The sequence below is a fragment of the Rhincodon typus genome, chromosome 2 (genome assembly GCF_021869965.1).
Source record: "Rhincodon typus isolate 14 chromosome 2, sRhiTyp1.1, whole genome shotgun sequence".
Lineage (NCBI taxonomy): Eukaryota > Metazoa > Chordata > Chondrichthyes > Orectolobiformes > Rhincodontidae > Rhincodon > Rhincodon typus.
The window spans coordinates 79873959-79889621 of NC_063333.1; the positions used below are offsets into that span (position 1 = coordinate 79873959).

The 15663-nt window shown below is 38.5% G+C and overlaps 1 protein-coding gene across 4 annotated transcripts in view; it reads left to right on the plus strand.

Annotated features, from left to right (window-relative positions):
• rapgef5a (Rap guanine nucleotide exchange factor (GEF) 5a) overlaps positions 1-15663 on the plus strand; it is a 162451-nt gene that overhangs the window by 92082 nt on the left and 54706 nt on the right. For all 4 annotated transcript variants that reach the window (XM_020530166.2, XM_048613850.1, XM_020530167.2 and 1 more), the window contains 2 exons: positions 190-278; positions 15547-15625. In XM_020530166.2, the coding sequence (XP_020385755.1) occupies positions 190-278; positions 15547-15625 (168 nt within the window). The remainder of the gene's footprint in view (positions 1-189; positions 279-15546; positions 15626-15663) is intronic.

The window sequence follows — 15663 nt, forward strand, 5'->3', positions numbered from 1 at the left end:
AAGAGTTTTTGATCCCCGTATGGAAAACAAAAGTGTTTCCGAAATCTTTGAAGATAGCACTGGTCTGACCTTGCCAGCTTTTGATGTGCCTTATTTTAAATATATTGACGAAGATTCAGAAGATGAATGGAGTAATCCTTCACAGTCTTCAGCAGAAGATGACTCAGTCGAATCTATACTCTCTAATAGATACACGGTGGTGGCTGGAACCCCTGAGAAGATTCTAGAGCATCTGCTCAAAGGTATGCGCTTGGAGGAAGGTGAATGTAAAGAGGCAGGTAAGAGCATTATCTTGCTTTAAATCAAATAGATCCATTTATTTGATTAGATATTATATGTTTGAATCTGTATCCCTTTCATAATGCTTATTTTGATTTTTCTTTAAATGTTTTTGTTATTTGCTTGGCTAAATATATTTTATAGAACATTTTATTGTAAAGAATAACCAGCTCTTTAGGTCTTACTGAAGTTTCTGAGGTTTTAACCTGTTTACTGTGTAGAATTGTTGGAAGCAATTTTTTGTTTTATCATTTGCAGAAAGCTAAACTCAAATGATTTTTTTCTGGGTTAGTTGACCAACTGTTACCATTTCTCCCTGCCCATGATACAACTTGTAAATTCATAGCAAAATGAGGGAAAGTGGTTCCGAATCATGCACCGTACTTGGGAGATGGAAAGGGCATCAATATTATAATTGATCATAATAATGCATGAGTTATGATGTTCAGGATTTTGTCATGTTGCATTAAGAGATAAAGCATTGCTGTAATCCAGTGATAATTAGAGAGAGGAATTAACCTAGCATTGCAAACCTAATGGTACTTTAGTACCATTAAAGAGAGAGAGACAGTAAAAGCTTCTAAGCTATTACTGACCTTTAAAATCAACATTGACTCTAAAATTCTTTAGGTCAAATCCTGAACTACGTTACATTCACATTTTTATGTCTAGGTGTTATGTGTACATCTCTTTGATTGAAATTGGGTTCATCATTAAGGCAAATGCAAGTCATTGATTGCTGGTGAATGGTGTTGAATTTTATGCCAGAGAATAATCAGCGTATATGATAGTAATTTTATTATTAGCCCCATTAAAGAACCACTTTGAGCCAAGCAGAGGGTCCAGTACATTTAGTGAAGAATCTTAAAACTGAAATATTGCAAAAGTTTTGATTATTTAAAAGTTTGACTGAAATTATAACTTTATAATCATGTCAATAGGATTTTATAGAATGCACTGCACAACAGTTTGGTTCTTTACTGTGCCTTGTTGGGTTTAGTTGGACAACATTGAAAAATTTCCGAAAGTCTGCATAGTTTTAGAAAAGCAGTGTTGCCTTTTTCAGCCCTGGGATTCCAGATAGGCCTCATTCAGGGCAGAGTGAAGCTTCTACCCACCCACTATTATTTAACCCTGAATCTATCTGAAATCCTGAGGTTAGGATTATGTAAAGTCTTTTGGTAGAATCTTCTATTGACAGGGTGAAGGAGGTGTGTTTAAATAATTGTGTTGCAGAATTGGTGTCCCATAAGGTTCCATAAAGCATTACAGCTTTTTTTTTGATATTCCTTGGTTTGCTGCTTATTGATTGCATGACATCACACAAGGCAGCAAAAACCTGGGTGGAAGACATTGCATGGCCTGAGGAGACCAGCATGTGTGTCAACACCTATTCTCAAATGGAATCTTTGTCGGCTAAGAGAAACAGTCTCATGCTGGTCTCTCTTTCTCTCTCTCTCACTCTCTCTTAATGTGGTTGTTTTCTTTAAAACCTTCCCCAGCACTAACTTTAAGCCAGGCATTCTTCTGCATCCCCAGTGTCCTGAAGCTCCCAATGTAATTGTCACTCTTGTCCACCAACCCTCTCAGCACTCCAGCCAGTTTGAGTTTGGAGACAGGGCTCCTTTTATTGAAATGAAACCTGGGAATTAAAAATTTACAACTTAGTCTTTGAGTTTTTAAAAAAAGTAAATTCTGCAATTGGGTGCATAATTTGTTTAACGGCAGGAGACAGAGAGTTTTGGTGTAGGGTTGCTTTATGGACTGTAGCAAACAGGCACAGAATTAATATATTGAATAAGACTTATATAAAATCACTACTACATTGTGTCATTGGATTAATCAAACTAATTCTCTCCTGCACTCAAATGTTTTTGTTTAAAAGTAGCGCAATCAAATGTGGTTACTGTGTTTAGCTCTGGTTTTCTATATACCATTTTGTTTTGTACTTTGTCATAGAGTCATATAGCACATAAATGGACCCTTCCGACCAACCAGTGCATGCCAAACAGAATCCCAAACTAAACTAGTCCAGCCTGCCTGCTCCTGGCCAATATCCCTCCAAACCTTTCCTATTCACGTATTTATTCAAATGTCTTTTAAATGTTGTAACTGTACCCCCATCCACCACTTCCTCAGGAAGGTCATTCCACACTTGAACCACCCTCTGTGCAAAAAAATTTATCCCTCGTGTCTTTTTAAAATCTCTCTCCTCTCACCTTAACAATGTGCCCCTTGGTCTTGAAATGCTGCATCCTAGGGAAAAGGCATCTACCACTAACCCTATCTATGCCCTCATTATTTTATAAACTTCTATACGGTCACCTCTCAATCTACAATGCTCCAGTGGAAAAAGTCCCAGCCTATCCAGCCTTTCTTTATGACTCAAAACCTTCCATACCCTACAACAACCTGGTAAATCTCTTCTGAAACCCCTCCAGCTTAATAATATCTTTCCTATAACAGGGCAACCAGAACTGGACACATGCCTCACCAATGTCCTATACAACCTCAACATGACTTCCCAACTCCTGTACTCCAAGGACTGAATAATGAAGGCAAGCATGATAAATGCCTTTTTAACCACCGGTCAATATGTGACATAAATTTCAAAGAATTATGTACCTGAACCTCTAGGCCCCTCTGTTGTACAACACTACCCAAGGCCTTTCCATTAATTGTATAAGCCCTACCCTTGTCTGTTGTACCAAAATGCAATACCTCGCATTATTTACTTTGAAGTTTATCTGCCATTTTTCAGCCTATTGACCCATTTGATCAAGATCCCTTTGTAATGTTAGAAAACCTTCACTGTCTACTATGCCACCAATTTTGTTGTCATCTGCAAACTTACTAACCATGCCTTCCATATTCTCATCCAAATCATTTATATAGATGACAAACAAAAGAGCACCCAGAACTGATCTTTGTGGAACACCGCTGGTCACAGGCCTCTAGTCCAAAAAGCAGCCATCCACCACCACTGTCTGTCTCCTGCCATTAAGCTAATTATGCACCCACTTGGCAAGCTCACCCCGAGTCCCATGTGACTTAACTTTACTAGTTAGTCTACCATGAGGAACCTTGTCGAAGGTTTTACTAAAGTCCAAGGAAACAATGTACACTGCTCTGCCCTCATCAATCTTTTTGGTAATTTCTCAAAAAACTCAAGTTTGTGAGACACGATTTTCCTCACACAAAACCATGTGGACTATTCCTAATCATTTTTTGCCTCTCTAAATGTTCATAAATCCTATCATTTAAAGTCACCTCCAACTATTTACCCACACCCACAGTCAGACTAACAGGACTGCAGTTCCCCGCTTTCTTCTTACAACCTTTCTTAAATAAAGACACAACATTGGAAGGTGATAATCACCAGGCATCCACCCGTAGTTATAGATGATGCAAAAATTTCTGCGAGGGGTTTCGCAATTTCCTCTCTTATTTCCCACAACATTATGGGATACAGTAGATGAGGTCCCAGAGATTTATCCACCTTTATATTCTCTTCATTTCCAGCAGAATGTTTTAAAGTAATTTAGTAAATATATAATACAATGATAAGCAAATACTCAAGTGAGCTTTTACAAAATGTCAACCTGGCAGTGTATTCCCATAAGACATTTTTGCAGTACTTATACCACTGAAATTTCTTTGTATACTTCCAGTTGGAATACAATTTTACCAACCAATATTAGATCATGACAATAAAGTCACCGCTTTAAAATGTAACTATAATTAAAATAGAATATCAAAGACTGGGAAGTAAATTGGGTAACCTAATGTTGAAATTCAGATACTATTAAAAAAATTGTATCAATCTAATGCAAACTGGAAACAGCCTACAACTCTCATCTAGGGACCATATGATAGCAATTCTGTTAATTTTAATTATTCTAATAGTTTTTAACCTTCATTTCTAAGAGCTTTTGCTGTGTTGTCAATAATGAGGTGATAGTTTGAGCTCAGTAAGAAACGTAGAAAAATGTAGAGTTTTTCTTCCCACAGTAACATACTTAAATTAGACTACATTTTGACAACAAATTGAGTTATTGTGATTCCTCTTGAGTGATACTTGCTTTCAGGCTCAGTCAGTTGGGTAACGTGCAATCATTCCATGACCTGCCTGCCCTTCGGTATGGGAAATAGCTGAATGTATGACACGTTCTCATTAGCAGAGTACATGATTTGCAAGGTCAGACTGCATTTCTGAATCATATTTCTGAAAGGTATTTGTGCCGTCAGTATATTTACATTAATGGTTTGAGCAAGATGTACACGTTTTGCTATGTTTCAAAGTCATTGCCAAGAGCTGATTGCTTCTAGATGGAGACATCTGCATTCCATAGCACCAAGTTTGTGGTGAAAGCAAGCTACATTGTGGTATAATTCAAGATCTACTTTATAACAAGTGAAATAATATTCATGGCGTTAACTGTTAATACACACAGTTGATGTATTGATCATGTGAATTCAGAGTTTCATGTAGTTGTATACGCTTTTGACGCAGGTAAAATAGTAGGTTGAGAGAAAATAAAGAGGTATGTGAGCTATACATAACAATTTAAAATAAAAGGCTCTACAAAATTAATATTATGTTGCAATGCTCTGTGAAGAGAGACAAGAGAGGTGTAGGGAGAGCACAGAGATTAGGGCCTATGCAACTGAGCAGCCAAAACATGTTAATTTAGTCGCCTAGGTTATGCACAGAGGATATATAATTTCTACATGAACCTGACTTGCTATTATTTGATTTTTTTCACACATTTTTTATATTCCATCCCCCTCCATTGTGATTTGTAAATAACTGTGGGTTATCATTTAATTTAACTCAGTCACTTTCTTGTTTCTAGATGTCTCGTAATGTTAAAAGTGCTACCACTCACTGGTATCTACCGATTTTCTTGATTTCTCAGATGTTAAGGCTAAAAATAATCACTGAAATGTACCCCCAAATGAGTTAAGTTAGCAATAAATTATGAACTTATTATGAATGTATTTTTCAGAGTGCTATAAATATAATTAATGGTGTCATTCACGGATTTAGTGAACTCATGCATGACAGTGATATATCTCCAAATTCCAATCACTTCGTAAGTTGCTTTCAATGTTTTGCATTCCCTTGTTCTGACTAAGTGTGTTGTACGATACCTGTGTCATAGCTGGAAGATCAAATTTAAAGCAGCTTACAAATCTACCTGACTTTTCTTGTTCCTGTCCTGTTTATTCATAGCTGAATACAATCCCTTCATTTATGTATTTTTTATTTGTATATTTTAATATATATTCCCAACTATTATTCCTTTATAAGACCAAGATAGAGAAACAGAATTAGGCCATCCAGCCCATCGAGTCTGCTCCACCATTTGATCATGACTGATGTGTTTCTCAACCCTATTCTCCTGCACTCTCCCTGTAACCTTTGATCTGCTTTCTAATCAAGAAGTTAGCTATCTCTGTCTTAACTACACTCAATTACTGAATGCAATGTATTCCTCACCATGTGCCCTTCCATTGCTAATTGTATTAGTGGTTGCTGCTTTTCTTGTATCATGTAATGGAGAACTGGAGTCAAATGCAAGTCGGTCTGAAAGGTCATTAGGAAACAAATAGGGATTCCAGTTTTCACTGATTTTTCCCTACTGCCAGTTAAATTATATTTTGCCATAATGTTATTTGAATTCATAATGTCTAGGTTGCTGATGACAGTTGTACCACAGAAGTCTCTCTCAGCTTTCCTGTCTTCCCTACAGTGCAAACAACTCCCCTCTATTCACCTCCTCCCCAGATAAAGGTTATGGAAATTTGATGGGAGAATGACTGTCTTCAAAACTTCCACTTGTATTCGAAGTATCCAATTAGGCAGGCTTTTAGTTTCTCATTATTTGATTTGATCCTACAATTAAACAGTCATGTAAATTTTATTTATGGATAAGGAGCTGATGTTCTTTCTAAAAACCACTGAAAAATATTAAATGATTGAGATGGAAGCATGTTTTATTACAATGTTTTCTTGATGTTTAACAAAAGCAGTAGGATGTAAAATCCCAATATGCTGTTGGTGTGGCCTATCTAATCTAACTTTTATATTACCAGACGTAATGGTATATGTTTTAACTTGTTTGTAACACAATGCAATCTTCAGAGGATTTGCAGGTTACAGCAGGAATAATCCAACAGTCTTGAAAGCAAAGTTCAAACAGTTCACTTAACTATTAGTACCTTAAGGCACAACCAACATTTTTCTTGTCGATCAATGAAAAACAGTTGAGTTCTGCCAACATATCTTTCACTCCATTTTACAGTACAGCGTAGCCTCTGAGCTGAATGATCATTAAATGTTAAGATAAAATAATCACAAATCAATGTGGTGTTGAAATCTTTAGTGGGTGAATTAATCTACTGTTAGAGGGTAAATACTGTAAATCGTAAGAATGCCTCATTGTCAGGATTTTATCTATACAGATCAGTTTCAAAAGCATCAATCTCTACCACACATGCAACATTTCAGTCTTCATGCAGTGCCTATAGCATTTTCTGTTCACCTACATTCAGGCCTTCTAACTGTTGTACTGATACCTTTGGACTAAAGACAATCTCTTAAACCTATGGGTATGATTAATTCAAAAAGGAAACAATATGGTTTAATTTATTGGCTGTCGCTATTTTTCTTTGGAACATAAATCCTGCAATTTTTCATTTTCATGTTCATATTTCATCAATGAGCAAACATTCAAACAAATTATTGCTAGCACGAGGGAAGCTTCTTTGTGTGTTTGTCTCCTGACCTTTCCTCACTAGATATTGGTTCTCTGTTGTGGTTTGGTTCCATTACACCAGGAGCTCTTTAGTACTTTTTCCCAGCAGTTGTTATACGAATTCAGACCATGAGTCCTGGCAAGCAATTCAACATGGAGCACATCACAACTAATCTTAATCTCTTTGTAACCACACATTTGTACTTTACAAGTGTTGCTGAAATATAAACCCTGACTGATGTTGTTTTCCCCTCCCTAACCTAAATGGTTTATGCTGAATGTTCTTATTAAGACCTTTACTAGTCTGTTATGACCATGTTGTTACTTTTCCATAATTCATATTAAATATTATCTGATTTTCATTCACAGTACTTTCCACACTTATGAAATATACCTGTTTAAGCTGACAATGTAGGTTTCATTCATTCAGACCTAAATATTAATTACAATTAAATGATTAAAAATCTTCATAATTACACTACTGTTTAGCGATTACTTCAGTTTTTTTTTGATAAATGGTAGCTGATTGGAGATTAATTGAATGAATAAAAACATCACAGTATCGGGCACACAAATTCTAACAACACAAAAAGTGCTGAACGTGCAGGTGGTCTGTTTATGTTGGACCAGATTGGATGTGTTACGTTTTCAACTCTAGGGCTTTCTCAGGCAATGGGTGACTGATCCATTGAGAGTGAACAATCCAAATTGAATCCATCATCTATGCTGAATTCAATCATTTAATTCTGGTTGGATTAAGTCAGAAGTCACACGACACCAGGTTATAGTCCAGCTTCACCTGATGAAGGGGCTATGCTTTGCCAGCTTGTGATTTCAGACAAACCTGTTGGACCATAACCTGGTGTTGTGTGACTTCTGACTTTGTCTACCCCAGTCCAACATTGGCACCTCCACATCCTGGTTGGATTAGGAAATGCCACAACTTGCTCCAGTCAATCTGAGATAGACAATGGAAAATCAACCATATTTCCTGATCCTGGTCATTATCCAGCGCATATAATAGGCATCAGGTGAGGATTAGGCTAAGCTTTCCTGCATCCATAGTCAAATATCCTGCTGATATTCATCATCCAGGCTCACGCAAGGCCACATTAGTAACATGTCGGAGAATGATTCGCAACGTGTGTGCTGTTGTTGTTTGGCAACACCTTGAGAGAAAAGAAAAGGAATGATTGACAGAAGAAGAAGGTAGAAACAAAGTAACAATTTAGAACGATGGGTAATTAGCCTTCCAGATGTTCTAAGTTTTAGAACTAAATTTCTGAGGGGCAACTCCTGGTTTTCATTGGATATTGCCAATCTGTGTTTGTAGCAGCATTACCAATATCATGGTATTCAGACAAAAAGTAGAATTTAATTATCTGCCAAGCCTAAGCTCAAGTTGAGTTCCTGAGGAGGCTGGGGGGACTTTCCAGAGCAATTTCCCTTTCTAATAATAGGCTTTCCTCTTTTATTTTGCCTCTGCCAGGAGAGTGGTGAGAAAGGTTTAGTCATATGGTTCATATGTCAAGGGTGGGGCAAGCTTGTTGGACTTAACTGCTCTTTTCCTACCTGTTATTTTTGTGCCTTCATTTGATTGTAAAAGGGAATTGTCCCCTTTTTGCTGTCCTTATTGGCAACTATTGATATTTCACTGTCAGAAACAATTTTCTAATATTTTCCTCATATACCAAAGTACTATTGACTTTATAACAGTTTAACAAAGAGTTCACACCCAGTTGGTTAATTTTGCTATAGTTTATATGATGGTTACTATAATTGCAAAGTGTAAAGCACAAGTACGTGCATCATGGACAGGAGGTAGAGGTTCTAAATGCCACATTTGGTTGCCCACAGGAGTAGTTCATTGGATGTATTTGCCTCAGGCTGTCCTGGCCAGACTGATAACATTTTGCAATTGTGCAGAAAAGGTAACTGAATTTAACAGTGGACAGACCTGATGCATACGTGACAGAAGTGACGGCATGTCTGGTCGAAACCATATGCAGGACATCAGACAAGTGATGCCTTTCACTTTCAGGCTACGTGGTACAATAGTGGGGTTGGAGGAATAGGCCTAAATAATCTAATCTATTAGTAATTTGACTTTAATGACAATTTGGAAAAGAAACAGTTTTAAGAAACAAACTCCAACTTATAATGAGATGATCCTTTCTACTACTCTCAGACAAGTAAAAAGCTCAAATAAAGTGTTTTCCTCCTACTGTCAAAAGTAACCCTTTCAGCTACAAAGCACACAAAAGCAGTAAAAAAAAATTCATTGTTGAACTAGCAGACAAATCAGCACCTTTATTCTGGTGCCAGCAGCCAGATTTAGCAATAAGAAGAAATTACTAATAGATTACTAATTGAAGCAAAGAGTGGGGATAAATGAGTGCTATTCTAGCTGGCAGTCAGTGACTAGTGGTGTGCCTCGGGGATCGGTGTTGGGACCGCAATTATTTACAATTTATATAGATGATTTGGAGTTGGGGACCACGTGTAGGGTGTCAAAGTTTGCAGATGACACTAAGATGAATGGCAGAGCAAAGTGTGCAGAGGACTGTGAAACTTTGCAGAGGAACATAGATACATTGAGTGAGTGGGCAAAGGTCTGGCAGATGGAATACAATGTAAATAAATGTGAAGCCATACATTTTGGTAGGAATAATAGTAAAAAGGATTATTACTTGAATGGTAAAAAGTTGCAGCATGCTGCTATGCAGAGGGACCTGGGTGTCCTTGTGCATGAATCACAGAAGGTAGGTCTGCAGGTACAACAAGTAATTAGGAAGGCAAATGGAATTTTGTCCTTCATTGCTAAAGGGATTGAGATTAAAAGCAGAGAGGTTATGTTGCAGCTGTACAAGGTGCTGGTGAGGCCACACCTGGAGTACTGTGTGCAGTTTTGGTCTCCTTACTTGAGAAAGGATGTACTGGCACTGGAGGGGGTGCAAAGGAGGTTCACTAGGTTGATTCCGGAGTTGAGGGGTTTGGCTTATGAGGAGAGACTGAGTAGATTGGGATTATATTCATTGGAATTCAGAAGATTGAGGGGGGATCTTATAGAAACATATAAAATTATGAAGGGAATAGATAAGATAGAAATAGAGAGGATGTTTCCACTGGCAGGTGAAGCTAGGACAAGAGGGCATAGCCTCAAGATTAGAGGGATCAGGTTTAGGACTGAATTGAGAAGGAACTTCTTCACCCAGAGGGTTGTTAATCTATGGAATTCCTTACCCAGTGAAGTAGTTGACGCTACTCCAGTAAACGTTTTTAAAGATAAGGCAGATATTTTTTTGAAAAATAAAGGAATTAAGGGATACGGTGAGAACGCGGGTAAGTGGATCTGAGTCCACGAAAAGATCAGCCATGATCTTATTGAATGGCGGAGCAGGCTTGAAGGGCCGGACGGCCTACTCCTGCTCCTAGTTCTTATGTTCTTATGTTCTTATGTTCTGAATAACTCCAATGCAATACTAAGAAAGTGCTGCATTCTTGGCAGTGTCACCTTTGAACCAAACAATCAGTTGAGGCTCTATCTGTCCTCTCAGCTGGGCATGAATGATTTCATGAATATTGGAGGAGTTGTCTCCAAAACATTGGACAATAGTTATCCTTAAATAAACTGGTCATCTGGTCATTATCACACTTTAATTGCCATATTAAAATGCAGAAAGTTGGATAAATCCCTGGGACCTGATCAGGTGTACCCTAGAACTCTGTGGAAAGCTATGGGAAATGATTGCAGGGCCCCTTGCTGCGATATTTGTATCGTTGATAGCCACAGGTGAGGTGCCGGAAGTCTGGAGGTTGTACCACTATTTAAGAAAAGTTGTAAGGAAAAGCCAGAGAGCTATAGACTGGTGAGCCTGACATCGGTGGTGGGCAAGTTGTTGGAGGGAATCCTGAGGGACAGGATTTACTTGTACTTGGAAAGGCAAGGACTGATTAGGGATTGTCAACATAGCCTTATGTGTGGGAAATCATTCTCACTAACATGATTGAGTTTTTTGAAGAAGTAACAAAGAGGATTGATGAGGGCAGTGCGGGTGGATATGATCTATATGGACTTTAGTAAGGCATTCGACAATGTTCACATGGTAAATTGGTTAGCAAGGTTAGATCACCATGGAATACAGGGAACATTAATCATTTGGATACAGAACTGGCTCAAAGGTAGAAGACAGAAGGTGGTGGTGGAGGGTTGCTTTTCAGACTGGAGGCCTGTAATCAGCGGTGTGCCACAAGGATCGGTGTTGGGGCCACTGCTTTTTGTGACTTATATAAATGATTTGGATGTGAACATAGGAGGTATGGTTAGTAAGTTTGCAGATGACACTAAAATTGGAGATGTAGTAGATAGCGAAGAAGGTTACCTCAGAGTACAACAGGATCTTGATCAGATGGGCCAATGGGCTGAGGAGTGGCAGATGGAGTTTAATTTAGATAAATGAGAGGTGCTGCATTTTGGAAAGGCAAATCAAGGCAGGATTTATACACTTAATGGTAAGGTCCTGGGGAGTTTTGCTGAACAAAGAGACCTTGGAGTGCTGTTTCATTGTTCCTTGAAAGTGGAGTCGTGGGTAGATAGGATAATGAAGAAGGCATTTGATATGCTTGCCTTTATTGGTCAGTGCATTTAGTGTAGGAGTTGGGAGCTCATGGTGCGGCTGTACCGGACATCGGTTCGGCCACTTTAGGAGTATTGCATGCAATTTTGGTCTCCCTTCTATAGGAAGGATATTATGAAACTAGAAAACTTTCAGAATAGATTTTTGAGGATGTTGTCGGGGTTGGAGGGTTTGAGCTATAGGGAGAAGCTGAACAGGCTGAGGCTATTTTCTCTGGAACGTTGGAGGCTTAGGCGTGACCTTAAAAAAGTTTATAAAATCATGAGGGGCATGGAAGGGGTGAATGGTTAAGGTCTTTTCACAGGGTAGGGGAGTCCAAAACTAGAGGGCATAGGTTTAAGGCGAGAGGGGAAAGATTTAAAAGGGACCCAAGGGGCAACCTTTTCACGCAGAGGGTAGTGCGTGTATGGATCGAGCTGCCAGAGGAAATGGTGGAGTCTGGTAAGATTGCAACATTTAAAAGGCATCAGGATTGGTATATGAATAGGAAGCGTTTAGAGGGATATGGGCCAAATGCTGGCAAATGGGACTAGATTTATATAGGATATCTAGTTGGCATGGACGAGTTGGACGGAAGGGTCTGTTTCTCTATGACTGTATGACTCTATATTACAACAGCCCATAACCAGCAGAAGGATGGTAAAAGGAAGAGGTAGGACTGATTGACAAGTGAAAATATCTATATGTGGAGGGGGGAGGGGGTGGTGGGGAAGGCTGAGGTATTAAGTAAAGATTTGATATCTGTCTTTATTATGTTACCCAGACCACCGAGTCAGAATAGGAAACTCAATCATTAGCAGGGTTCAAAATTGATAAGGAGGAAGTTGGATATGCTATTGGTCAGCACAAGATTAAGTGCATCCATGACTATTGAAGGAAGTGAAAATAGAAATTGCAGAGGCACTGACCATAATCCCTCTGTCTTCCCTGAGCTTAGATGGTGGTGCTTGAGGACTGGAAAGTCACAAACCTAATGTCTTTCCTGAAAATAGAACGATATGCTCAACAATCATAGACAAGTCAGTTTAGCTTCAATGGTGAGGAAATTTACAGGAACAATAATCTGAGATTGAATTAATAGTCACATGGACAAATTTGGCTTAATTAAAGAGACTCAGCGTGGATTTCTTTAGGGAAAATCATGTTGGGCTAACTTGCTGGAATTTTATGAAGAGGTAACAGAGAGGATTGATGAAGGCAAAGCTATTGCTGTGGTATATGTGAACATTTAAAAGACTTTCAATACAGTGTCACACAACAAACATGTGAGAAAAGTAATAGCTGATGGAATAAAAGAGTCAGTAGCTCAAACCCTCTGAACCCGGCAACATCCTCAACTCTTTTCTGAAACTCGTCTAGTTTTACAATGTCCTTCCTATAGAAGGGAGACCAGAATTGCACTCAATACTCCTAAAGTGGCTGAAGCAATGTCCTGTACAGCCGTAATGTGACCTCCCAACTCCGACACTCAGTACACTGACCAATAAAGGTAAGCGCACCAAACACCTTCTTCACTATCCTATTTACCTGCGACTCCACTTTCAAGGAACTGCACTCCAGGGTCTCTTTGTTCAGCAACACTCTCCATGACCTTACCATCAAGTGTATAAGTCCTGCCTTGATTTGCCTTTCCAAAATGCAGCACCTCACATTTATCTAAATTAAACTCCATCTGTTGGTCCAGTGATAGAATACAGAGTGTAATGGTTTGTGGATACCTTTCACGCTGGAGAGAGATTTGTAGTGGAGTTCCCAGGGTGGGTATTGGGATCCTAGTTTTTACTAATTCATATAAACATAGGCCTAACAGTGAAAGCGGCATGTAAAAGACATGGCTAAGTGATTGCACATCCAACAGATTGGATTTAAACTCTGTAATCCTGCTACATTCTGTCATGAATAATGACAGACAATTAAACAACAAACCAGAGGAAGGACATTCCACAAGTATCTCCGTCCTCAATGATAGGGCAGTCTAGCACATCAGTGCAAAGGGTACTCATCTTTAGCTAGAAATGTCAAGTGGATAATGCGTACTCTCTTGAGGTCCTCAGCTTCGCTGCCTTCAGCAATGGCACAGAGTAGCAGTAGTGTGCACTGTCCACAAGATGTATTGCTTTCACTTGCTGAGGCTCCTTCAACTGCAGCTCCCAAACCTGTGAACTCTACCACCTGGAGGGGTGGGTCTGCAGATGCATGGGTGCACTACTACCTGTAAATTCCTTTCCAAGCCACACATTATCCTGTCTCGTAACTATATTGTCATTCCTTCACCGTCACTGGATCAAAATCCTGCAACTCCCTTCCTATCAGCAATGTGGCTGTCCTACATCTCATGGATTGCAGCAGTTGACTTGGCCAGTGATGCCTAATTCCATGATGAATAAAGTAAAAAATTTATTTTCCTAAAATGTTTAGTGTAGAAACTGGGCAAAGTTTTGAGCAATACATTCACTAACATCAACAAGCACTTTTCAGGTAAATTTCTCTTGGCATTCAATGCTAACAAAATAATGGTATATTTACTTCTCATTCCACCCATTATGACTGAAACTATATAAATACAAGTTGTAATTGTTGTTGGTCTCTGGCTTTGAGGATATAATTATATCTCTCTGGTTAGACATATGTCATTTCAGGGACATCTAGAACCTGTTTGCAATCTAAAATATGGAAATCTCCTCCATCCATTCCTTGCATATTCAACAGCTTAAAGCAATTTTCTGTGAACAAACTGTGTAGTAGGCACTATCTTTCTACCGTGCAATCTCATGATAGTACAATGAAACCTGGTGATGATTCTGTTATTGCAGAGTTACTTTCATACCAATGTCCTGTAAATATCACACTGTTTAAACTCTTTTGATAGATTTTAATCCACTCTCTTGTCAAATATTGGCAGTGGGTCATGTACTCACTACAAGGAGAGTCAAGGAGATTTTTTTTCATGCCATCAGTTTAAAATTCCCCAGGGAGTGATGCTTTCCATGCTTATTGCTTTTTATGAAAAGGTAAGTAATTAACCATTAGAGATTATTGGTTATGAAGCTTGAGGATACCACTCCATATCATGTGGCCAAGTAAGGAGGCAAATCACTATAAACCACATCTGCCAACAGGGAGATTAAACCCACACAGTCAGCATTATTCTACCCTACAATCTTGCCATCTAGCTGACTCACCTAACAAACAGTTTATGATAAAGGACTCAAAAAAGTTCTTGTAAAATCATTTGATGAACATTAGCTGTAGTCAGCCACAATCTGTTGGTGGTCACAACACAGAGATAAGATGCCTTCCCAGTAATATATCATTGAAGCTGTTTTCTAATTCACTTTGTATGTCATTTTCTTTTGCAAATATCCACCACACTCACTGGAAGTTGGCTGTAATTATTAAGGTGTATTGTTTCAAGAAATTAATTTAAGTAGGCATTGCACCTCGTTAGAAAGTTTTTTTTTAACTGCCAATTTCTGCAGAATATCTAGATTATGACCTAATGATAATGATAGCCTTAACCTGAGTTTACCAGTTTCAGTGGAAATATCTTGCTCATAAGAGAAAAATAGGTCTCCGTATGAAAAGAAGTTTACAGGTGCGCTTGAGTACAAAATAATATTTCAGAGTTGTATATGATTTTAGTTTAAAAAAGTATGTGAAACAGAGACTTATGAGTTTGTTTCTCAATTATTGCACATGGCTTTGTGAGAAGCCAGTAGTAATCAATTAGCCTGCTGAAGAAACAGGAAAAGTAAGTAGTCATTGAAATGTTGGTGTCAGCAGGGTTCAGATATTTTGTGAACAGAATAATTCACCATTCAAGGATTTAATATTCAGATACCTCAGATTAACAAAGTTTTCTTTTGCAGATATGTTGCTGGATGACTTTCTTCTCACATACACAGTCTTCATGTCAACCAATGACTTGTGTCACGCATTACTAAGGCAATATCCTTTCAGGTTTTTGCAGAGACTGCAAAGCAACT